This window comes from Thermobia domestica, chromosome 10, assembly GCF_964235325.1.
Source record: "Thermobia domestica chromosome 10, izTheDome1.hap1.1, whole genome shotgun sequence".
Taxonomy (NCBI): domain Eukaryota; kingdom Metazoa; phylum Arthropoda; class Insecta; order Zygentoma; family Lepismatidae; genus Thermobia; species Thermobia domestica.
Window position 1 is genome coordinate 252,255,693 of NC_137463.1, and position 26,263 is coordinate 252,281,955.

General features: G+C 35.5%; 1 protein-coding gene across 1 annotated transcript in view; it reads right to left on the reverse strand.

Moving 5' to 3' along the window:
* Positions 1-13,466: 13,466 nt before the first annotated feature.
* The window catches only part of LOC145662203 (phospholipid-transporting ATPase ABCA3-like), a 211,910-nt gene continuing 199,113 nt past the window's right edge, over positions 13,467-26,263 (reverse strand). The window contains exons 19-20 of the mRNA XM_081727537.1: positions 21,142-21,361; positions 13,467-14,372 (exon numbers count right to left, since the gene is read on the reverse strand). Coding sequence (XP_081583663.1) covers positions 14,211-14,372; positions 21,142-21,361 — 382 coding nt within the window. The 3' untranslated portion in view covers positions 13,467-14,210. The remainder of the gene's footprint in view (positions 14,373-21,141; positions 21,362-26,263) is intronic.

A 26,263-nucleotide genomic window follows, 5' to 3' on the forward strand; every position in this document is an offset into this window, starting at 1 on the left:
CTCAAAACACACATAGCTACTTATATATGCATATAAATTCACTAAATTCAGGTCAAAAGCCTGAAACTCTGGCGCAAGTATTAAGAATGAACTGCTCATTAGGAATATGCCTTGTAATATTATCAGGAATTCATGTAAAAATTCATATTGATTAAAGTATGTTGAGAAAACCATATTAGAGCAAGTGTCGCTATTTTTTCTTTACAAAGTGTATTACAGTTTCTGTGGTGTTAGTTGAGCACTTCTTGGACGGAACAGGAGTAAAGAAATGTTATTGAATTCTACTGAAGTTTCTTCAGTTTCTACCAAACTCATACGTATAAAACATAAGTAGTAGCAGATCTCGGTCAGTTTTCCAAGACAAAAACTCTTCTTTCGGAGGGACGGAGAGATTTCCAGTTGAATAATCCTAGACGATGTTTTACATTACCGGTAATTTTCAAGTTAATACTCTATCGGAGTCCCAGAAAGATCTAATCTAGGTCCACTATTGTTTCTTTTTTTTTGTTATTAATGATATTTCTTTGTGTATTAAAACTTCTCAAGATGACTGCGTGAAACTTCAACAAGATCTACAGAGAGTTCAAATATGATGTGATAAGAATAAATTAGTCCTTAATGTGTCCAAATGTAAATTTGTATCTTTCACGAGGAAAGAAAATCCAATTAACTTTACCTATACAGTAAGTGGCGTTTCCTTGTCTACCCAGAATACTATCAAAGATCTAGGACTAATATTTGATAACAACCTTTGCTTAACATGTTGACGCAAAACGAGTAGTGCATATAGAAACTTAGTTTAATTTATAGGATAGGACATGATTTCTACAAAGAATCAACATTTATATTTTTTTGTATGTGACGTCAACATTAGAATACTGTTGTACTGTTTAGACACCAAATGTCAGTATATTCTCTGATTGAGCAAAAAAAAAATATATAATTTACATTTTCTTAAATGCTTGCATACCAAAAAAAAAGAGTTTTTACCCAAAGTAAGTCCCCTATGAACACTCAATAATGAATTTTAGTTTCCAAACATTAGAGAAAAGGAGATGGGTGTTTAATCTGTTGTTCTTACATAAATTATTAAACGGTAAAATTGACTGTCCAGAATTAGTTTCAGAAGTATTATTATATATCCCAATAGATAAGACTAGAACAGCAAACACTAGGACATTCTATTGTAGAAAAGCATAAACTAATATATTACATAAGTCTCTTCTGTGGAGAATGTGTGCTTCATATAATGAAATGATTAGATTTCATTTAGTAGATGTATGTCCGAAAACAAGTTCAAAAGAATTGTTAGGCAATATATTCTGCATAATTAGACTACGTATATTTGTGTATGTATAATAGTATATGTTAGATAATTATGTACACGATACTATAACTGATCATTAAGCCTATTGTGTTGTCCTTATGAAGTAAATAAAGTTTATTTAGCCGTAGCCTAAGCATTATTAAAATATCTGAATCAACATTAATTTTCTTTTTAAATAATTCATTTACCAACATATTCTGAATTCCTTGAATTTTTATTTGTCATTCAGGTGCCCCGTATACGCGACGGCCCTGCTGACACTATGTAATGTCCTTCTGTTTACCGTATTATCTGTTATTGTGGCTGTTCAATTTCTAGCTGAATATTTTAGCACCTTCTACATTTTCTACATGAAAACTTCGGTGAATGTAATTACTGGTACAAATGATTGGAAATTTGTACTACTGGGGTACAAATTGTACCCATATGGGCTTCCATGTACAAGTAGTATTTTGTTTACAACATATGATTCTAGTCTTTGTGACATTGGTGAGATGTTATTCAGCAGTAATGCAAACATTTGAGAACTTTACAAAAATTAATATATCTGTTTATTTCCTTCAGTTTTTTCGCATTTTTGTTTCTTGGAGTTTGCTTTTCTAGGTCCATGCATTTATCTGTTGAAGAAAATCTCTTGTTATCATTCACTTTCGTTCCGCGCTTTTATTTGCCGTCCATTTCAAAACAAAGTTTATGGGTGTTCGATCCATTTATCAATATGTTGATAAAAATGGCTAGCAGATACCTTGAAAAGGGGGAGATACGAGCGCATTAGAAGAAACAGAAGATCAAGTTATCGTTGAGAGTTCGGAAGGAGAGGACAACGTAAAGAGTGAAGATGAAATTCTAGACGAATTTAGTGTAAGTGACAATGATAATGATTGAATTGATACATTTGAATCTATAGGGGATATAGCTTCGCATAAGATTCCTCCGCATCTATCCAGACGTTCTAAGTCAAATATTTTATTACGAAAACCTGGTTTACAAAAATCTCTCAATCCGTAGCAACCATAAAGGTTAGTTTGAACCTTCTAACGTCGAATGACATATATATAGTAGTTCTTTACACTAATGAAAAAGATACAAGGGTTTTAGGAAAGTGTAATAGTGAACATCGGGATATGAAGAAGACCTACCGCAATACAGGCGCAGTTGAGGTAAAGGGATTATTTGGACTGCTGCTTCTATCTGGAGGCTTACAAAAGTAAAATATACCCAGCAACTATGTCTAGCATTAGATTTCGGTCATTTTTTTTTCATCATCCGTTGCGATGAAAACACAACCCGAGATGAACAAAATCTACAACAAGCTTGCAGTTATTGAAAATAGTTGCCAATATTTTGAACATAATTGTCATAACGTGTTTTGAGCCAGGTCATTACGTCACAGTGGACGAATGATTGGTTTCTTTCTGGGTTACTGTCACTTTAACAGTGTATAAGGAAACTAAACCAAATAAATACGGCATCAAAGTTTCAGTATCAGCAGTAGATGTGACTTATTATTGCACATGTAACTTCGAACTGTGCCAAGGAAAGGTAAGTGACCAAGCTGAGAAAGGCTAAGGGTGTTGTTTACTCGTTTAGTGAACCACTTGGTGGAGCCATTGAATGGTACTAGTAGGGATATCTCAACAGATAACTTTTCACAAGTGTTGAATTCGATAAAGAACTTTCATCAAATAATCTTACTCTGAATGGAGCTGTTAGGAAAGACACGAAAATGATGCCCTAGAAATAAAGAATCCAAAAGAAAGAAGACATGTCGTCAATTCTTGCGTTTGCAAAAGACATGACTCCTGTATATTATGTGCCAAAGCGTAAAGACTGTGTTGTTTTGTTTTGCAGACAGCATCACGATTCAACAATTTTCGTGGATTATAAGAAAGAAAAACATGAAATTATAGAACACTATAATAAAACAAAAATTATTGTAGATGTGATCGATCAAATGATCAGAAAATATATCTGTGGCAGGTTAACTAGAAAGTATCCATTAAATCTAGGTCTTCCGCTACATTCATCGTCAGGAACATGTGAACACCCTTCCGGAAATTCTCTGCACCATGGGCCTGGTATTCTCTTTACTCATTACTGCCGGTAGAAAGTCACACAAAATTCCTGGTGTATGTCACGGTATTCTGGTCAAACGGCTTACCATATGAAATGAAGGTTAATATTTCGTTATTATAGTAAGAAGATAATTTGTTTTAATGACACTGTAAGTGATTGGCTACGAATCATATAAGTGACAGACGTAGCGTTCTCACTAACGCTCTTGTCTTCTATGTGAGCGGTCCCGGGTTTGAATCCCGGTGGGTCGAATATATGGGTGCAATATTCGGTCGAAAATATGTAAAAAGCTTTTTCAGGCTAGCCATCCAAAATGAAGTTTTCCTGGGTTTTCCTCATTCATACCAGGCAAATGCCGTGGTGGTACCTAACTTGTAGGTCCCAAGCCGCTTCCTTCCTTCCCTTTCCCTGGATAGTGCGCTCGCCGAGGGACGTTATCCTTCATACGTGACGTGCTAAATGGCCATAAATGCCGAACGCTCAGAAATATAGATCATAAAGCATAAATCACATAAGCTATAGTTTGCCAATTGATTCATTATATAAGCTATGAGATAATTATATTTCAGTAGTTACAATTTACCCCTGAGCAGTTCTCACGGCAATTTAAATTTGGAACAAACAAATATTTTTATTGCAAATAAAAATTCATCGAAAGTTTACTTCTCGACAATTGGCCATGGTTTTCCAAACAATTCGTAATTTAAGGTGAACAGGTTAAGATTTAGTTCTCGTGATTTAAGAAAAAAGAACTTTATTTCAAGGAATATGAATGTATCGTTAGGAAATAATTAGTCTATAGTAGTTAACCAAACGAATCATCACAAAAATTACGAAGAAATAAGATCTTAAGTAGTGAAAAAAAATAGATCTGTTCTTCAAGACAAATTTTAAATAAGAAAATATTAACCATTACAAACAGAAACCAGTAAAAGGTTATGGTCATCAAGCAGGTTATGACCTCTCAAATGGTTTATAAGGGTTAGGTTCAAACAGATCTACGTTTAAGATTAAGATCTGGATATATAATGTAAAACGAAACGGTAAATTGATTCCGATACAACGTAAATGTTTCGCTACAAAATAAAATCAGGCTGTGAAAGAAAGGAAGAAACTCTGGTAATTTTTCATTTACGTTTTAGATATTCACTAGCCTAGTTAAGAAGCTATCAGTAATAGTCTACTCTTTTTCGCCTTTAATTGCAATACCTGATATAGTTCAAACTCTTTCTGTCTTACCACTTTTTAAAAAGTTATACAATTTTTTTCTTAACCGCTTTACAACCACTACGTAGGCCCGTTTGTATTCGAGTCTTGGAAATATTCTTGCATGGTAATAGCCACGAAAATGTATGAATAATTCAGGTCCTGGAGGACTGAAGTCTACGTATTGTTGTGTCATCATTAGAGCACGTGAGCTTTGCAAACAATGAGCAAAGCGCAATTGTAATACCATCTGCCGCTGAGAGTACGAACCCTTGCTATTTATGAGACATAGTTTTTTGTTCTTTTGTATTTCGAATCACAAAAACAGTAGAATATTTAGAAAGAGGAAAGTTATTGTTCATCGGATTATGTTTACGGAGGAAGAAGAGAGTGAATGTAGTGACTGAATATTCAGATATATCTAAAGTCGAAGACGAGGCTAAGTCTGTCGGAGATTGAATATATGTGAACAATGCAATCAGTGATGCACGTGAGAATCCGTGTTACAAATTCGGAGATGATTATGGTTTTCATCCAGCCATTACAGCTGAAAAACTCTCCACATCTGGTAAATGTTGCGATGGTATTTGCAACCAATGTGGTTGATGATTTGTTTGCACTATACGTTGCCTTATGCTTTACGCTTAGCAAGTAGTGGAGTTCTGCATTATATTTAAAAGCTGAGATTCAAGGGGTTAAATTTCCCATCAGTAGAACATTTTTGTCACTGGTTTGAACCCGTCAAATTAATTTAAGATTACTCCCTTGCGCTCCACTTTCGTCTGTTTTTAGTGTATGCATCTTGAGGCAAAATGTCGTATCTATTATGCAAATACTTCTTTAATATTCATGCAATTAAAAACTGAATTAAATTGGTGAACATTCTTATCGGACTTTATTCTAATTACGGTTTCCTCTTCTGTATCATCTTTTAATTACGGTTTCCTCTTCTGTATCATCTTCTTATATTTTCTAACTCTTACACGTATATTTACACAACAAATTATTAACTTCGACTTAACTATGACTTCATAGTCAGAACACGACTATCAAAATAGGAAACTTTGTCCTGCTAAAACACTTACTGTAGTCACTCAAGTTACATTCCAGTATCGTAAAAAATACACTGAAGTTTGGATGAAACGATGATTATAATTATCGATTTTAAATGTTTTTGAAAATCATGCTTCTGTAACGTAATCATTGGACGAATCAAGTCATGTGTACAAAGTTATACATGATCAGGAGAAAGGTTGTGATGCCAGACAGCCAATGAGCATTGTGTTGGTAAAAAGGGTTATATATATGTGTGTCTGAATGAGAATATAGAGTTGTAAATTGCATTGCTTCATAATTTCAAACTGGGTCATCCTACACTTTTAGCCGAGATGATTATTAATAATGCTTTGGGGCAAAGAGTGGCAAATCAACACACCATATCTGTTTAGTTTGTGAAATCTTGAGCTGAATTTACAGTATAACATCGAAATAAAACCTCCGTAGCTATCGACCAACATGATGTGATGACTACATCAAGAACACTGAGAAGCAGAAGCTTGAAAGGGATCTCCTTCGTACATTTGTACAGTGGGCCACTTAAATTCTTGAGGTACAAAGTCCGTGAGCTAGGCAACCCAACTAACGCCCTCTCCAAGATAAATTGCGCCTGGTAGAGCAGCTAGAACAACAACATGAAGTTGCCCCCACCTGTTAAAAGAATAAATCGTAAAGAGTGCTTTTGTGCAAAAGTGAGGCAAAACGCTGGCTGACAAAATGACGAAAGGGAGTCTGTGCGTACTTGTACTCGCAATATACAGCACAGTACCAGAAAAATATATACGGACACCAGGGGCACCGATGATAGATAACAGTTAGGGGACTTAAATAATCTTATAATTAACTCAAATGAGGGACTATAAATGACTATAAACGACTAAATGACTAAATTCAAATGACTATACATATATGCGCATCAAATAATATACGGATAGATTATGCTGTAAGGGTATTTTTTAATCAACACAAAGTCCTGCGCTGAGTTTTTAAACTATTAAGATTGGTCCTACCAAATCAATTAAAGTATGTATGAATCATTCAGAGGAAGAACCAAGCCCCTAGTGAGAGTTTTGGGGCTTTAACAGGGCCTGAGCTCCTAGGTTCCGGTGCCACTGCTGATACTAATGTTACTTCGAAAGGAGAAGTTATCCGATGTCATTATTCGTTAAATGACTTTTGAAAATGCTAAATATTCGTACGCAGTAATTTATTTGTAAATATTAAAAGTGCAAAATTCGATAACACTCAAACGATTTGGAGAACTTATCCGTTCTAAGCGTATTTCCCCTTAGGTTACAAATATAACTGAGGGTTCCCGATTTGTATAATATTTGTGATAATTTAGACATTGAGACACAAGGAGAGAAGAGGAGAATACAGTGTCAATAAACAACAATTTTAAAAAGCACAAAAATAATTGTTAATATCAAATATAGGACCATTAATAGAATTAAATCTGTAATTCGTTTTCTACATTAATTTTTCTTCCTTTATTTTCAGGATTACATCATCACTAAATTTCTCCACTGAAGATTATCTTTTATGTAGCAACATTCAACTGGAGATCAGCCTTGTAAATGAAGCATTTTAAAAAGTATAAATGGAGAGGGCGAGAATCGAACCCGGATGGCCAGATTAGCAAATCACAATGCTATCCATTCATCTAAACCGTTACTTGCTCCGGCTCGCTTAAATAAAGAGCCTTTCCTGTTTGCTCAAAACAGCAGCTTGTTAATAGTCAAATTAATTGGCAAAACACAGGAATAAGTAATTGGGAAGTCTGAGGGCATTCTATCACTGTATTCACTAAATTATTAACATCTCAGATTTTTTAAGAACAAAATACCAAACGCCTTTATTTTGAATCAAATACGTCGCGTATATTATACACGTAAACAAACTAAAGGCAAATCAATTACTGCGTAGTAATCGTGTTTCAGTGGTCAAGGTGCTCGACCAGTAAGGTAATCGAATCGGATCTACGAGCGACCAGTATTCATTTCTTTAATTTACAATTTTTGTTTGCGATTGATCGGGATGGTAGACGTTTCTTTTATTTTCAAATATTTGAATACTCGGATGTTTCAATACTTGAACTATCAAATCTTCAGGAATAATAATAGTAATAATGATAATTACTAATATTATCCATTAGCAGATTAAACGTTAATAGCTTATTATCGCTTAAGGCATAATATCACAACTAGAAACGCGACATTTGGCAAGGATATTTGGGTTTCATTTAGTGTTGCCCACGAGAAGAGGATTTTCTCATCTAGTTTCTAAAACAAAACAAAATTGAGACGAGAATTAACATTTTACATTCAAGACGGGATAAGGTTAACTCAAATGTTCGTCTCGCTTTGAAGATGAGAATCGAGAGGAGACGAAAAGTATCGCAAACGTTTCTCGTTTCATCTAGATTCTGGAAATAGTGTAAGTCTATTTTTTAAGTAACAATTGCTTTGTAGACTGAATCTTAACGCTATTTTAATACTTTGTATTTCGGAGCTCAATGAATTTATTATGTTCTGTGTAGGTATTTTTGTAGCAAAGCTTTTATAATTACTTCTGCATATCATAAAATAAAGTTTATTTTATTCCTTACTGTTCGATGATATTCAGTTATTTTCCTTAAAACGTGCGGTAGAATACATCCTACATGAAACTTTAGTGGAACGCTTTCGTTTTAAATTTGGGTAGTTGCAGAACTCTCTTGGAGGTCCGGACACCTTAACAAAATCCCGACTAATCTCTACATTTTGCCTTAATTTAGGGCAAGTTTAAAAATTGTAATACCATTATTATTATTATTATTATTATTATTATTATTATTATTATTATTATTATTATTATTATTATTATTATTATTATTACATGAAGATTTAAGGCCTCAATATTACTTTCTATTGCAATGTAAAATAAGCGTACTGAAGTTGATAGCAAAAGAAAAAGAAAAAGAAAGGATAAGAGGTACTTTCGAAGGATTAGTGTCCTAAAGGAAACAAAGGGAGAGAAAGAAGGTGTCAGCTCCTGGACAATATCGACACTTCCGGTACCTAAACAGAAACTAAGCAGGATTTTTCTTCATTACGATGCATAGTAACACTCCTTTGAATAAAAAATATTGGATTATGTATGCGTTACATTGATATTTTAACAAAATATAGATACAAATATAAAAAAGAATAGTTCTTATTTACACATTTTGGTGGAACGGATATATGGAACGTGTCTGAATGCCAAACGAAAGTATTATTCTTATTTGTAGCAGTAGTAGTAATACCGATAGACGTTCGGAATAATTGCTAGGAAAAACTATCGTTTCAGACATATTTATGAATCATACTAGGCCCTAAGCATAATATTTATATGTTCATGAATTGTTTGCTAACCACGTTACATTCTCATACAGTACGAATAAAGGTTGTAGACATACATGTGACGTCATATTGCTAGTACAGTATTTCTCCTGTGAAAAAAGCTTTCCATTCTAACTTGTAAGATCGAAAGAAATTGAGTATTTTGCATTTTATTGCACATCAAATGTATGAATATTGTAATTGATGAAAATAACTTACCGCAGCGGAAATCCAAACTGGAACCCCTGAATTATGAGACGAAGCATTACGCCACTACTCTAAGACTGCTCTGTTAAGTAAGTCAAAAAAACACTCGTGTATATAGCAAATTTCACACGTTTACGATAGAGACGAAACACACTGATTTCGGTCATGATAAAATACTCTAGTCTAGAGTCTTCAAATTTAAATTGGAAAAGAAAACTAGACATACAAACATACAAAGACATGAAGGAAAAACTCGTTTTAAGAGTAATTCAAACCCTCAACTGGAACTATGTGCCTCAGATCACATTTTTTCTTTCTCAAAGAAAGTGTCTTACTAACGTGTCTTTATTATACATAGTAATACTCATTTTACAGTTATTTCCAGTAACCTTGAAAGACAGGAACACGAACGCAGATACATCGATTTAGGATTTAGATGTCTAGGCTTTCGGCAATTAAGGCCATTTAGCCCGTCACGTTCACATACATCTAGAAAATATACAAATTCAAAGGAAGGAACACGGGACCTCGAGAACTGAACTATCTGAGGCAGTAATGGCGTGGGTCAATGAAAGTTGACCCATCACCCATCGTACCCACGACCCATCACCCACTCTGACCCACTAACCACCGTGAACCACTCTGATCCACTACCCAACATGACCCACTCTGACCCACCATAACTCACCATAAACAGTGACCCACTCTGAGGCACCGTGACTCATCAAGAGTGACCCACTCTGACGCACCGCCCACTATGACTCAACACAAACCGTGACCCACCACTCACGGAAACACATCGTCATCAATTTTGACATATGATCCATGGCTTCTTCTTTACTGACTACAGAGTTTATACTGGTAATAAAACCAGGTTGTGAAATACTAACTAATCGCAGATTGAAATTCTACGGTCAATTTCTCAAGCACCGCTCTGTTACAATAACTTTGGATGTGACCGTTACCATATAGAAGGGTAAAGTCTATGTAATGTGTCAAATTATGATGAATTTAAATTATAATGGTATAGTTATATCCTTGTTGAGTTATCAACACTTTTCAGTGGAAAAACGGATGAAGTTTAAAAGTCCCAAATCAAGGTAAGTGGATCAACGTACAGTCCAAACTTAAAATTTCCGTGTAATAAAGCATACAATACAAAATTGTATGTCTATTTTTCTCACAATTTTTTATTGCTTGATTGCCCTGTGCCCTAAGCACTCCATATAATAAACATAAGCTTTAGCAGTTATTATAGTAGAAAGCGCATGGTATGCATATATGGATATATGATGGGAAGCACTGTATTTTTTGTTTCTCAATTTGTTTTTCAAACTATATCGATCGTTTTCGATTATTTTTACAAACCAACCCACTACCAATTTTGCACATATAGAAAGTGAGAAATTCATCCGCCTTCAGACGCATGTTTTTTAATGACGCCGCTTGACCCTAGTCATAGAACAAAATACGCGGTTTTGATTAGTTGAAGTTATCCGTTTCTCGCCACGTAGCAAAAATATAGCGGAAATCAAGTAGTTTGTACTGTCAATCTTCGTGTCCGAGCGTGCTAGCACAACTGGTTAGTGACTATAATCATTTTTGGTGTGGATTTAAATCCAGCTGGAGGAAACTTTTATAGTTTTTATATTTTATTATTTTTAAAAATTTTTATAACCCTTTTTTCATTAAAATAAGATAAATAATACTCAAAAGAGTGACTTACTTACGTTGCGCGTGCAGTTTTGCTATATAGTATAAGTAGTAGTAGGAGGAGGAGGAGGAACGGGTTAGAAACCCCGCAGTGCTCGTTTTGTTCCATTTTGACTGGCATGATATAAATTTAACCTCAGCTGCTTCTTCAATTTTGTTCTTTAATTCCGACAAAATGACAATTTTCTTCTATTTCTATATTATACAGTACGTACACCAAAAAGTTTGGATAATCACAAACTGCAAAATGTCAGAAACTTGTATTTAGTTCCGTTGTGTAGGGTCGGGGGTGAAAAATATACTGTACAGAAGATACTGTCTACAATGCAGTAAGTAGAGTGGGTCGGTAAATCAGAGTGGGTAATTGTGGGTCGCAGTGGATAACATGCTGTTGACCCACGACCCACTGACCCACTCCAATTCTGAGCTGAGAGTGGGGTACTTGGTTCGTTCCCAGGGCAGATGAACTTGAGGTAGAAAACATCCTGCTCATGGGTTTTCCAGAGACACTCAAATTTCCTCCCACTTTCTCCTTCCACTACTTCGTCCATAATTCATTACTTTAGTCATAGTCTCCGAAACCCTAACAGGCATAATCGTGGAACATTGAATGCAAAGACAACGAAATATCAAATGTGCTAATAAAGTATGACAGAAGTGCCTAAAGTACATAAAGAGTTCCAACGAAACTTTGTGTAGGGACAATACGCAAAAGAAAACAAATACATGCTTTTTATTTTCTTCGGAGAAAAACGGTTTTAGAAGAAAAAATCCCGCACCCAAAAGTTTGAATTTTGACTCCCGAAAATCAAAAAGTGGACCGAAGCGAACGAAATTGTGCACAGATATTCTAGACTCGAAATGGGGAAATGTGTGTTTCATATATTCCTGGAAAAAAACGGTTGGGTGTGCATGGACTCCACAAATCCTTTGATCATGAAATATCAAATTGCTATAACAATATATCAGAAGTGTCTAAAAGTCATAAAGAGTTGCAACAAAATTTGTGTAGGGCCAATACACAAAAAGGAGACGAATATTTGTTTTGTTTTCATTTTCTGCGGAAAAACTGTTTTAGAGTGCAAAAGTACCCACCCAAAATAGTGGTGAAATAATTTACTATTCGAATCGTACTAATGTAACGAAAAATACGTAAGAAATAAAATATAACGTTACAAAGGAAGCAGGAAGAAATCTCCTTGGAGGAAATATTACTTCCAGGACCACACTTTAGTGGCATAGAGAAGCGAGAGTGCATTTAGTGAAATTTAGAACAGAGCATCAGTGAGGAGCTTTATTTAAGAAAAGATACAGTGAATCATTATACGCAAGTCAGCGTGACAGAGAATATAAGCCGTCGGAAGTTATATATGTAGATGATGGAAAAATATTATTATTAGTATTATTAATAATAATAATAATAATAATAATAATAATAATAATAATAATAAAATCAGATCATTTTGTCTGTACCTACCTGTACAACTCGTTCGGGGCCATCCACTGTAATTAAATTCAATATACCTAGGTATAGTACATCTCAAGCAAATCATTTTTCATTTTTTAACCACTTTTGCCAACAACATATGCCACATGTCTTACAGTGGTCACGTGAACCGTAACGTTGCTCTTCGGCAGATACGACGGACACATCTCAACAGCCAGCTTACATCCTGCTAGAGCCCTTCATTGTTTTAATTAATCGCCCAGTAACTGTATACCCTCTACCATAAATTACCATGAGTCTCTATACTATTAAGTTGTGAGCTACACACGTTTACTAGAATCATTCAACTTCAAGTTAGTACATCATAGCGGTTTAGTTTACATTATATTTTCAGCTTACAGATTTTTCATTCGAATTCATATAATAAAATGGGTAATTATTTAGTCGAAAATGTTATATTTTAATGCTACTGTATTACCTAGGTAATGTATATTAACTGAGGAATATAATTTGAGTCATTGTAGGAACACAGAGATGAACGTGTTAATTTAATACAATATGAAGAAATGCTTCTCTTGTACCTATATTTTTGTGTGAAAATGTGTAATCAAATAAAAAAAACTAAAGAACATAAAGATCTTCATCAGAAAAATTACCACACTACTGGTGATGTAAATTCAAGGGATAGGTAATATCTTACTATTTCCTGTTCTCATAGAATTTCATTGTAGAGTCATGTGATGTTCAACATGTATATAAAATCTTCGCAATTTGTTCATTTCTTAGATTACTGTGCTTACTTTTTGGATATGAACTCGACTTTTGTCTCACTCTGTTCAAATTTTACTCACAGTAACCTTCTTATTTTCGAAGACAAAAACATAATAGAAACTTCCTTTTAAAAAATTAAAAACATATATAACCATTTATATTGTTTAATCTATCGTTGTTATAACAAGCTCTAAATGGTACGAGTTTTGAGAATATTCTTTTATTAAATTAACTATTTATTCATAGTTTTAAAATACATCCTCACAAATAGAACACAATCTTATTAGTTTTACATGGCAAAACATTAATTCAAGCTTTAACGCAAATAGAACACAATCTTATTAGTTTTACATGGCAAAACATTAATTCAGACTTTAAACGCAATATCAAACACAATCTTATTATTTTTACATGGCAAAACATTAATTCAAGATTTAACTCAAAAAGAACACAATCTTATTGGTTTTACATGGCAAAAATTAATTCAAGCTTTAACCCAAATACAATCTGAGAGATTTAGTAGATTGTATCTACAAAAGATTAACTTAACAGTTAGTTATGATACATACAGAGGGTGAATGCTTTATATATTAATCAAGATCATAGGAAACATTCAAGGAATCAACCAACGAAAAGGGTGGACTTACAGAAAAATAAACAAAGAAAAAGACAACACAAACTAAAATGAACAAAAATAATGACGGAATACTTCTATACTAGCACTTGTTCAGTTGCCAGAAAAAGGAAACACGAACTTCAGGCGTATTCTATCATAAATAACTTTTACGCAACAATCGAACTAATTTGAATATAGTTTCTACTACATATAGAATGAAAATATAGTTCGTTTCCAAACTTATGTACTGAAGTTCATTTCTTCCTTCGAACATTACTGGTATGAAACCGCAAATACATACAGCATGCTGGAATTCTCAAGCTGAAGTAAAAATACACACGCACACATATATTATATTGTTACACAGATGCATACTAATAAGGAGAGCTTGTAATAACACATGAAGAACATATTTTGTGTATATTCCTGTTATTCCTGATGAGCAATGGAAAGAAATATTTCCTTAAGCGTTGTTTTATTGATTTCGTATTCATTTATAAAATGATCATTCTCATTCGTTATTCTCTCCAGTTTCTCGAACATATTACTCCATGGAATGCAGAAGTCCTCGATCACAAAAGTAGCTTCTCCCTGAATTAAAATTATATATACTGTATATATATATATATATATATACTGTATATATATATATATATATATATAATTTACTTCTGTTTTTAGTCTTACAAAGAAAATTCTGACACACTATTATCATATGACAAGAAACTTTCTAAATATGATAATATTTCAATCCAGAAACATTGAAAAAAAGGAAACAAAGAAGAGGAACACAAATAATTTCACAGAGAAAGTAGAAATGTTGTACTCTTGCATATTTATTTACGATTTTAACCCATTCTTGCATTGTAACTTCATATAAGGCGGTTATTTAAAAAATAACGAATTGTATTAAATTTCTCGAGCAATCGATCGTGTATTTAAACTTCAATAAATAATTAGTGATTCTTCTTAATAACTTCAAAAGCTCGCGTAGCAACTCATGGGTATAGTGATGATAACGTAACAGGTGTATTTAATTTCTGTGTAAGCGCACAAGTGTGAAATTCACATTGATATTAGTGGATCGTAAGAAAATTATTATTTTTTATTTGTTTTTTAGATAGCCCGTCAATGTAAAAATTATGACTTGCTGTATGAAATGCGATCAACTATAGTCAAAGCATCGCATAACTTCATTTGAGGTCAGTATGTAGGTATAACGGATAGAAGAGAAAAGGACACTTCTAGCCACCATCCTTTGTAGAAAGACCAATTGGATTAAACATATGTTGCAAATAAATATAATAAATCTTGTCCTTTTCATACCGCCATAGAAGGAAAGATGGAAGAAAAGCAGGGAATAGGAAGAAGAAGAACACAAGTGATCGATGATCTAAAAAATGGTAGAAAATACTGGTAGTTGAAAGAGGAAGCTGAAAATCGAGAAACATATAAGAAACATTTAGAAGCCCAAACTGAAAATTAAGAAGAAAATAATTCTCATTAGTTCCAGGACCTGCCAAAAGGTGTAATAATAATAATAATAATAATAATAATAATAATAATAATAATAATAATAATAATAATAATAATAATAATAATAATAATAATGCAGGTTTCTTTCAAAATGCACAACCTTGCATGAGGCTTATATGTATTTGGAAGATATGTCAATGCATACAACAAAAACAGTTGATATAGTACAAGTCAGACTTATTATTGAGGGAGCAATTTTGTAATGGAACTATTATTGTCATTTTTTGCTAATAATATTCATTCAAATGTATCTAAAATTTTCAGTTTTTCAGAATCAATGTAACGTACGTTGCAGATTTGTAGATGAAATTCGTGTGTTTGGTAATTCTATTCTGAAAATGGAAATAAGTCGGTTTTACATATTTGAAAGTAGATTTTATACCGGGAAGATCATTAGCAATAGCATTGTATAATTTAATTTCCAAAAGAAGAGATATCTAACTCTTTACAAATGCATGGCTTGTCATCATCATTAGTAGTCTGTCAATAATGACACATCTCACAAAGCGAAAGTTGCTCTTTTCTTTGTTTTCTTTGTTCTTTTCTTCTTCTACTATATTGCTACTTGCATTACTTTTTAGCATTACTAATATATCAATGTAGCCTCTCAGTGCAAAATAATGTTCAGTCCTGATTATAATCTGATGTAACGGTATTTGCTTGATGGTGCAGAAAATGCAGGATATTTTAACTGGAATTGAAATAAAAGACTTGAATATCAAGGATAGTAACATATTCAGAATGGTATATTGGTAGCAAACATTACACAACATACGATACTGTGTAAGAAGTTATTTCACTGAAAATTATTTTTTCCTTTCTTTTCGTTTCAATGGCTCAGTTAAAGGTATTAAATGAAATTATATACAGAGTGTAACAGCTCGTTGTTTATAACACTTGGGAGGTAATTCTAGACATGAAAACAAGGAAACATAAAGTCGAATACCGGAGTTACGGGCATCTGAAAGTATGGTGAAATGAAGTCCACTTGGAATTGTGGTAAAACAACGAGTCTTAGGACTGCGACGACAGGCGACTCACAAAGAAACAGTACGCAGAGAATCCAAATGTGCAGTAATCGAATGCGTACACTGAGGCGCAAGGAATTCCCCAGGGGAAATGACCGATTCTCAGCAATTCAAGCGCACAGCAAAACAGCGAGTGACAACACTACATACAAAATCAGGACAGCACTAACAATGTACATAATGATCTCAAGAAATGGACGCACATATTTCAAATACTGCTATGCAGTAAAAAAAATTATTGTAGACGGGTTTCAAACCGTCCATCATTCATCTTGATATACAAATTATACTAACGAAGAAGCAAGTTTTGTCTAGTGCGATCAAGCACGCCGGGCGTGTCGGGAATAAGTGCTGCAACTGCGACAACTCGCTCAATGAGATCCTGGCTGCTGGGACAGGAGTTTTGTACACAAGTTGTTTCATCCCTACCCACAGAAAGAAATCACGTGGTATGATGCCAGGCGAGCAAGGAGGCCGTAACACAAGTCGAGATACGTTTCATTGAAGAAGGCCCTGACATGACGGTTAAAATGTGCAGGGACACTGACGTGTTGGGGTCACATTCCCCGTCTAACTGCCAAGGGCACTTGTTCTAAACGTTCCGATAAAACTTCACCGAGAAATATGAGGTACATGTCACCACAAAGACGGTTAGGCAACTCGTAAGCCCTAATTAGATGGTCGTTTAAAATGCCGCACCATACATTCACTGCAAATTTGTAGTAATATTCGTCCACCAAAGTGGCATGTGGATTTTCCCCATCCCATACATAACTGTTGTGACTGTTGACCACACCCGTCTTGGTAAATATTGCTTCGCCTGTCCACAAAATCACAGTTGGAAAGTTCAGAATGGCGATAGTTTGTCAGAAGTACCATTGGAAAAAGTCCACACGGCGGAAAAGTCTCTTGCCAATAGCTCATGTACTTTCTTCAACTTGAATGGGTGCATACCTTCGTAATGGAGGACGCCCCACACACTCATATATCTGGCTGGTATTGTCTGAGCTATAAAGCGTGTGTTCGGTCTGAGGATAGACCTGAATTACCGCCACAACTTCCTCTTCAAACCTAACAGTTCGCACATCCCGAATTCGTCCAATATCCATTTGGGTTCTCAGATGCTGTTTTCGAAGACGAAAGTTGAGCCGTTGAAAAAAAGACGTGCTAAGGTACTCGTCGAGTAGGGAACCTATCACTATACAACCGCCTTGCCTCTCGGCTATTACCCTTTGCATCTCCATACATGAGATGCATATCAACCAGCTCGTATAGTGCACTAATCACGTTTGCTTGTGCATTAGTAATTTCATATGTACATTCTTTTATTTTTAACACATAATTAGTACATATATACGAGGGCTATCCAGAAAGTAGATTACGTTTTGGAATAAGAAATCAACAAAGTATAGGAAACAAATTTTATTATATACAGATGAAAGCCACACACAAATACTACTTTTCGACATAATCACCATTCAAATTAAGGCATTTATCGTAGCGATGTACGAGCTTGGAAATTCCTTCGTCGAAAAATTCGGCCGCCTGCGACTTCAACCACTTCGTTACCTCTTCTTGCAGCTGTTCGTCGTCATCAAAACGCTGCATAGCCAGCCACTTCTTCATTGCTGGGAATAGGTGGAAGTCGCTCGGTGCCAGGTCGGGACTGTACGGCGGATGAGGAAACAACTCCCACTGAAAATATTCAAGAACTTCACGCGTGACATTTGCCGTGTGGGGCCGGGCGTTGTCGTGAATCAACAAGATCTTAGAGCTCAACATTCCTCTGCGCTTGTTTTGAATTGCTCTTCTGAGGTTTTGCAGAGTTTGGCAATACCTTTGAGCGTTTATTGTAGTGCCTCTTTCCAGGAAGTCCACCAAAATCACACCTTTTCTGTCCCAAAAAACAGTCGCCATCATCTTCCTTGCCGACATTGTTTGCATGCATTTCTTGGGTTTTTGGGGAGAACCTGTGTGCCCCCACTGCATTGATTGCAATTTCGTTTCACAGTTCACGTGTTTCACCCATGTTTCGTCACCAGTAACGATGCGATCGAGTAAAGAGTCACCATCCTTATTGTAGGCTCCAAAAAGTGCAACGCTGCAGCCATTCGCTGATTTTTGTGGTCCTCTGTCAAGATTTTTGGAATCCATCTTGCACAAAACTTGTGGTAACCAAGCTTTTCGCTGATGATTTCGTGCAACAAACTTCGCGAAATTTGTGGAAAACTCAAAGAAAGTTCCGTTATTGTGAACTTTCGATTTTCACGGACTTTAACATCGACTTTTTCGACAAGTTCGGCAGTCACTTTGCTGGGTCTCCCACTTCGATCTTCGTCGTGAACATTGGTTCGGCCATTTTTAAATCTTATGACCCACTGTCGCACTCCACCTTCAGTGATAATGTTGTCCCCATACACTTCACACAGCTGCCGATAGATTTCTATCGGTTTACAGTTTTTTGCTGTCAGAAACCTTATTACTGCACGCACCTCGCAGCTCGCGGGATTTTCAATTAACGCAGACATTTCAAACCGTCACAGTATCTTAACGGAGCACAGCACGAACCTCTCACTAGCACGGCTAGATGCCGACTGAGCTGCGCAACGCTCTGACCCCAAGATGGCCGCGCTAGCCCCGCCCCTAGCGGACACAGACGAAAACGTAATCTACTTTCTGGATAGCCCTCGTATATATAAGGGTGAATCAAAAAGTAAGGTGAATTGTTGATTTACAGAAAAGCGTACAGAGATACGTCGATGAAGCTTTACTATGTTTGAAGTATGGTATCACACTATTATTCGAAGAAGGAACCGTAGTTGTCTAAACATTTATTCCAACGTGGCACCAAATCATCCATGCCCTGTTCAAAGAAATGTAGTTCCAGATTTCCTAACCAGGTACGTGTAGCCTGTTGTGCCTTTGTCAGTGTCTGGAAACGCTGTCCACGGAGATGATGCTTCAGGGGGCCGAACAAATAGTAATCCGACGGGGCTAAATCAGGGCTATACGGAGGGTGATCGAGAATTTCCCACTTGAAATCGCGGAGGTGTGTACGGGTCCGTTCGGCTGTATGTGGACGTGCGTTATCATGCAGTAACAACACGCCCTCTCGGAATGCCCACCGCTGTTTCTGCCGTATGGCTGCTTTCAGCCTGTCCAGGGTTTGGCAGTAGGTGTCTGCATTAATGGTCGTACCCTTTTCCAGAAATTCAACATGAATAACACCGAGACGGTCCCAAAAGACAGTAGTCATTGTTTTCTGGGCAGATGCTATTGTCTTGCATTTCTTGGACTGTGGTGACGATGGATGTTTCCATGTCATGCTCTGACGTTCGGATTCAGGTGTCCATAGAGGTATCGGAGTTTCATCGCCTGTTATGATGCGATGAAGGAATGAATTTCCTTCGTCGGCATAACGTGTGAGGTGGCTCAGGGAAATGCCCATTCGATTGTTTTTGTGTTCGTTACTCAGAAGCTTGGGTACCCAGCGCGCACACACTTTTGTGAAGCCCAGTTGGTCATGGACGATACCGCTTACGAAACCATAAGAGATATTCAATTCATTGGCAATGTCTTTCAACCGCACTCTTCTGTCTTCACGAAACATGGCATCGACGACAGCCACATTCGTGTCGGTGATGGACGTTGATGGTCTGCCACTTCTGCCATCATCTGTGACAGTACTCCTACCACTTGCAAATGCGTTACACCACACGTACACTTCTTTCAGCGACAAAACACTATCTCCGTAGACCTGCACCAATTCTCGATGAATATCACATGGTTTTGTTCCCTTGGCCCAGAAAAAACGAATGACACCGCGCACTTCCTCCTTGGTGTAATGTTCCAGTCGTTGCGCCATCTTTGAGTTGCTCTCAGCACCAGACGGGTGGACATAGAATGTTGTACAAGCCGTCACACTTCTATTACCAGATTACCTGTAACATGGAGAAGATTTAATTAGCTACACACAATACTATGGATTTGACAGGCAATTTCACCTTACTTTTTGATTTATCCTTGTATATATCGGGTGTTCATTTATTATGTAGCCAAAATTCACTGGTGAAATCCTCACACCTAAACAATGAATGAAAAAATGTCCATATGAACATAGCACGAAAAATGCGTTGTTTCAAAGTTACGGGATGCCGAAATCGAGAAAATTGCAAATTTGAGGCTACCTAGCTCGAAAACTATGAGAGATATCGAAGGCGGTTAGAGAAATATTAGAGGAACTAGTACACTGAATATCTAAATACCTATGTTTCAGAGTTGGGTTGTACGCGCACATGATTTTAGAGAGAGATGGGAGGAAGAGCGGAACCTATAAAATCCGTAGGGTCGATACGTCTTACCTCCGAAACATGGTTATTTAAATAGACAGCGTCCTAGTTCCTTTAATACGTCTCTAACCGCCGTTCATATATCTCATACTTATCGAGCTGGGCAGCCTCAAAGTTACAATTTTCTCGATTTCGGCATCTCGTAACTTTGAAACAACGAGTTTTTTGCCGTATGTTCATATGGACTTTTTTACTGTTTAGGTGTGAGGATTTAGGTGTAAGCAGTGTAGTGTAGTGTTATCTTTCTATGAAAATTCTTAATAATTTCGAAACAAATTAAGGGAGGAAAACTTAACTAAAGATAATGCTATTACAGCAACTTCCCGTTCTGGTAGTAACCAATAGACTATTTTTCCATGTGTTCTCTTTAAGTATCATAAATATAAACTTAGAGAAATATGCAAGAAAGATACAATAAAATGATTTTAAAATATTAACCACACTTACCTCATAATAATCTCTCATTTCACACTTCGGAAATTCGCTAATCATTATATCTACTAAGGTTACAACGTCAGAGTCTTTGGTGTTCTGTGAAAGCTTAAAAGCTACTGTGTATCCCTTCCCAAATTTCTTCTTAATGTGAGTGATTCTTCCAATACAATCAAGTTTCCCTGTTTTGCACAATATAGCCAGTTTGTCAGAAAGGATTTCGCATTCTTCGATACTGTAACAAAAATATATATGTAATTGACTATCTATACATAAACTAACAGGAAAAAAATCTTATCGAAACAAAAGAAAATTAATGTTCACAGTGATTTTCAATGAAATTTGTTTTACTGTTGAGTTGTCATCAATTATATTAAAATGAAATGAAACGAAAAATTTTACTTTCACGTCCCACGGTCATGCAAGTTAGACTAAAGGAGACGGTGATGATGAGAAATGAAAGAAATGGTGGAATGAAGAAAGTAGGAGCAAACGGGAGAACCCCGAGAAAACCCACGTACACGATGTTTGTCCACCACAAAGTTCACTTGGCGCTAGCTGGGATCGAACTAAGGACCCCATGCACCGGAAGGGAACGCTCTACCACTGGGCCATCGCGGTCACCTCAATTATATTGAAGTTTCTTTCACGTTCTATGTTGAGTTTTAACATTTCTTTTAGTACCGGGATGTAAGGTACCGGAATTAGTGTCGCATGTCTATAAATATGTTGTTGTAGGAATATAATTTGATAACGAATTTGCCCGCTATTTCTTACGATGTTAGTATGTGTATAATAGGCAAAGATATGCTTGTGGTAAATTTCATCTCAAAAGAGCAATAAATAAGAACAATAAAACGAAAATAAATATTTCTTGTCCATTTAGCAACATTTTGTTTTACTTATTCTAATTTTCGTATTTATAATTCTTTTCCTATGAAATTCACCACAAATATACATTTTCCAATTATACACATAGTATCAGTATTAACAGTACCTTGCAAAATCATTATCAAACTATATTCTTACAAGAAAACAGTTATAGATATGCGACAATCATTTTGGACATGAGTGTACGTACACTTCAAGGCGGAATGTGAGCCATTGCAATGCACTGAATGCTCTCCGACCGGGAATTAACATGGGAATTCAATTAAGTAAATCAAATTCTTGATAGTGTTATGGTTACGCATAAGCACGATTGATTTTGTGTCCAGTTCTGCATTTTTCACTCTGTGTATAATACAATTTGTACCTATGGAGTGACTGATGTGATATAAAATAGCTTTTTTTTTCTGCATTTAGCATACGTAATTCAGCCCTCAGAAGCGTTCTGTAACGTAGATACTGGGATGTTCAAGCACAGCAGCAGTGGTTTTGGTACATTTTATGGGGTCCGAGTGGGCAATCGCCTACTTCAAGAGTGATAGAATGAATGGCCGTTCATGTAGAAGACTGTAGTGTACTGTTTAACGCATAGGCATGTAAACCAGAGAACCGGGTTCGATTGTTGTCTTAGTGATGCATGTTTCAGTCTTTGTACATCATTTCATAAGTAATACATCGAGTTCTTATCTTTCATTCAGTTGTCCTTGTATTAAGAATCTTGTCCTTGGGGTCCCGGGTTCGATCCCAGCCCCCGCCAAGTGAACTTTGTGGTGGACAAACACCGTGCTCGTGGGTTTTCTTGGGGTTCTCCCGTTTCCTCCCACTTTCTTCATTCCACCATTTCACTCATCTCTCATAATCACCGTCTCCTTTAGCCTAACCGGCATAACCGTGGGACGTAAAACTCAAAAATTTCATTTCATTTTTCTACAGATTATACATGCATGTGCGTATTATAATGGATAATTCTACCCATTTATTATGTATGCATGTCTTAATTAATTGCATTATATATATATATATATATATATATATATATATATATATATATATATATATATATATATAATGAATTGCAACAAGAATATCAATTCGAAGTAAACTTCTTTCAAGTTTTGTCTAATTCCTATCACGACCCCCATTTCATTATCATATCTCCTTGTCAGCGACACCCTTATAATTTCTCGTTTGTAAGAAACTTGTGCGCAATTTTTAATATTCATAGTGCGGAGATCTCACGACATCCATCTATTTCTATAATAGTAGAATCTATTTTTGTATATAGTGGATACAGTAACAGTAATATATTCCCTACGAGGAAAGTGCTGGTTCAAGATGGATATTAAAACCCTTCATTGAAGAGGTCATCAAAGTAGCTGATCTAAGCCTACAACTTCTTGACCAACTAGTAGGATTGTCGTGCTATAAAATCCTTGCAACTGGTTTTCTGAAACTAAGACTTGGACAAGTTCTGCCTGAAGATGAGCGAAGAATATCCTTGTCTGGTATCTGCTGCTTTAAAAGTAATAATTTCCTTTGGTATATCGTACGTGTGCGAAAGTGGTTTTTCTTCCATGGTAAGCATTAAAACAAAGACAAAAAATCGCTTATCAGCTGAAGCTGACTTGATAATGTGCGTGATTATGATTAAACCGAACATTGCCACACTAGTGAAATCACACCATGCTCAGGTATCTAATTACCATTCAATTTTAATTGTATTTCAATATGCAAGTTTTGTTGCATTTGTATTTTTCTCGTATTTCAATACGCAGTACTCATTAGTTTCATATCATACCTCTTTCATTTATACTGATTTTTAAACAACTGTTCACCTGTAGAAAATGTTTATGAGAAAAATTTTTTGTTGTTCTTAACAGTAAGTATAAAAATAAAAATATGCCTATCAGAACAAAATTCAAAATAATATTTAAAAATATTTTCAGGGATTAGATTCTAATCATATTTATCTCTTCCACTTATTTTCGCGACACCCACAAAACCCTCTCGCGAACCCCCTAGTGGTCGCAACCCCCAGGTTGAGAAACCCTGGTCTAAGACAATGGGAATCACTCGAAAGAAAAGCTTTCGGAAAATATAAAGTAGAAATACATAATAAAAAAGGAACAGCCTTAATTTTTGCTAATAATACTAAAATATTTGTTATATATATATATATATATATATATATATATATATATATATATATATATATATATATATATATAGATAGATAGATAGATAGATAGATAGATATAGATATAGATATAGGTATAGATATATAGATATATATAGATATAGATAGATAGATAGATAGATAGATAGATAGATAGATAGATAGATAGGTAGCTGCAATGGGTCTATTCCGGACGTTTTCGTTCAGTTTAGACCCCTTTTGCAATGCACGAAAATACACAAGGGGTCTATACGGGACGAATGGGTCTATGAGGACCAAAAATGGGTCTAAGCCGGACGATAGGGGTTTAAATGGGACGGAGGGGTCTAAGCAGGACGATCAGTGCTACCAACATACTTTTCTTAAAGTGTTTACTGAAACTTAAATTGTGCTCATCTGATAGTGATTTGAAGTTTAGTGTTTCTTTTCAGCAGTAAGGCTATTAGACACTTGAATCTAAAGTTCGAGGTGGAATCCGAACTACATTTGTGCGTTCCAATTTCTGTTCTTTTTCAACCGGGAATCAAACTCGGGACCCCACGTACCAAAGTCGTGAGTGCTAGTCACTATAGCAACGAGAATAGCAATAATCATGACATAAGAGCTTGTGGTAGCATTATAGTATCAAACTACATATACCCATTATATTTCTTCCATCTCATTTGGGATTTTTTTTTTAATGAGAAATATTATACTAGTTTCCAACTCTACCATTATACCAAGATCACTAAAAGTACAGTCATCCAAGTAAACAAAACACATCTTAATTCCAAGTAATTCGGAATACTTAATAAATAAAAAGATAAATACACAAAAACATTAAAATAGAAACGTAAAACATTAAACACTTGATGTAGCACTTACAATTTGGGACATCTTTTCGGTATAGTTTATAAATATCTTATTGATAAAGTGGTAGACCGTTTATGGTGGCGTTTCCTGGTTCGATGATTGGCTACTGCCAAGTCAGATTTGGAATAGAAAAACACCGTGTGCATCGGTTTTCTCTGGGTTCTCCCGTTTCATCTATTATCAAGTGTGGGAGGATTCAGTAGCCTCCGTAGAAAAAATCATTTTGGAAGCTCCACTATTTTCACGAAATATGGTCAAAGTCCTTTTTCAAGTATGATGTTGCAAACTAAATATGTTTCAACTTTCATAAAACTCAAACCGGTTACAAGTATGTGGGGAAAGACTATGATGATTATTGAAGTTTAGCATCTCTTTTATGCACCAAGGCTATATAAGACGTAGATCTACAGTGAAATATGGAATGTGAACGACCATAATACTTTAAAATTTAGATACTCTTTCATCACGAATCGAACCCATGATCTAATGAACCAAGGACGCGTGTTAATTACTAGACCAGCGAAAAGTTTGGGGAAAAAATGAAAGTGTATATATTACATCTTGAAAATTGATCTATCAGCTTTCACAAGAACTAAAAAAAAAAAAGGAAAAAAATAAAAAGTCGGGATACACTGAAACGAATTAGATTAGTCTTGACTTATGAAACAGTAAAGAGATACCTGTAGTATGCATTCAAAGTTCACTACTCTTCGCTTTTGGTAAGGAAAATATTTAACTTGGGAAAAAGTATTTTAAATCCATCTAGTGGCAAACAGTTTCTAGTCACCGCGCTCCAATCACCGCAGGCTTCTTAGAGGTACGCATAATGATTTATTTATACTTTGTCATTTACCCCACACTTCCCTGGCTACAACCCAATTAAGAATTAGATATTTGGAAGCTTCCAGTTGGATGGATGGTAAGTTAGGCATAAAGCCTAAATGTATATCAAATAATGAAGGGGCACTAGTATGTTTGGTTTAAGTTAAACATGAAAGATAGACCTATATGTCATCTCATTGAACCCGTGCCCTTATATGTGGAAGCCATACCATGAATGCGCACTTACAAAATGGGCCAACCTGTTCCAAAATGAGTGTTTCTTTAATTGACAATTTTGTAATAAGAATTTTGATTACTCCCTCAGTAATCACCATAGCTAATAGGATCATTAATAACATCTAGCTTTTTATTTGTGTTAACATTCTCGGATTTACAGAT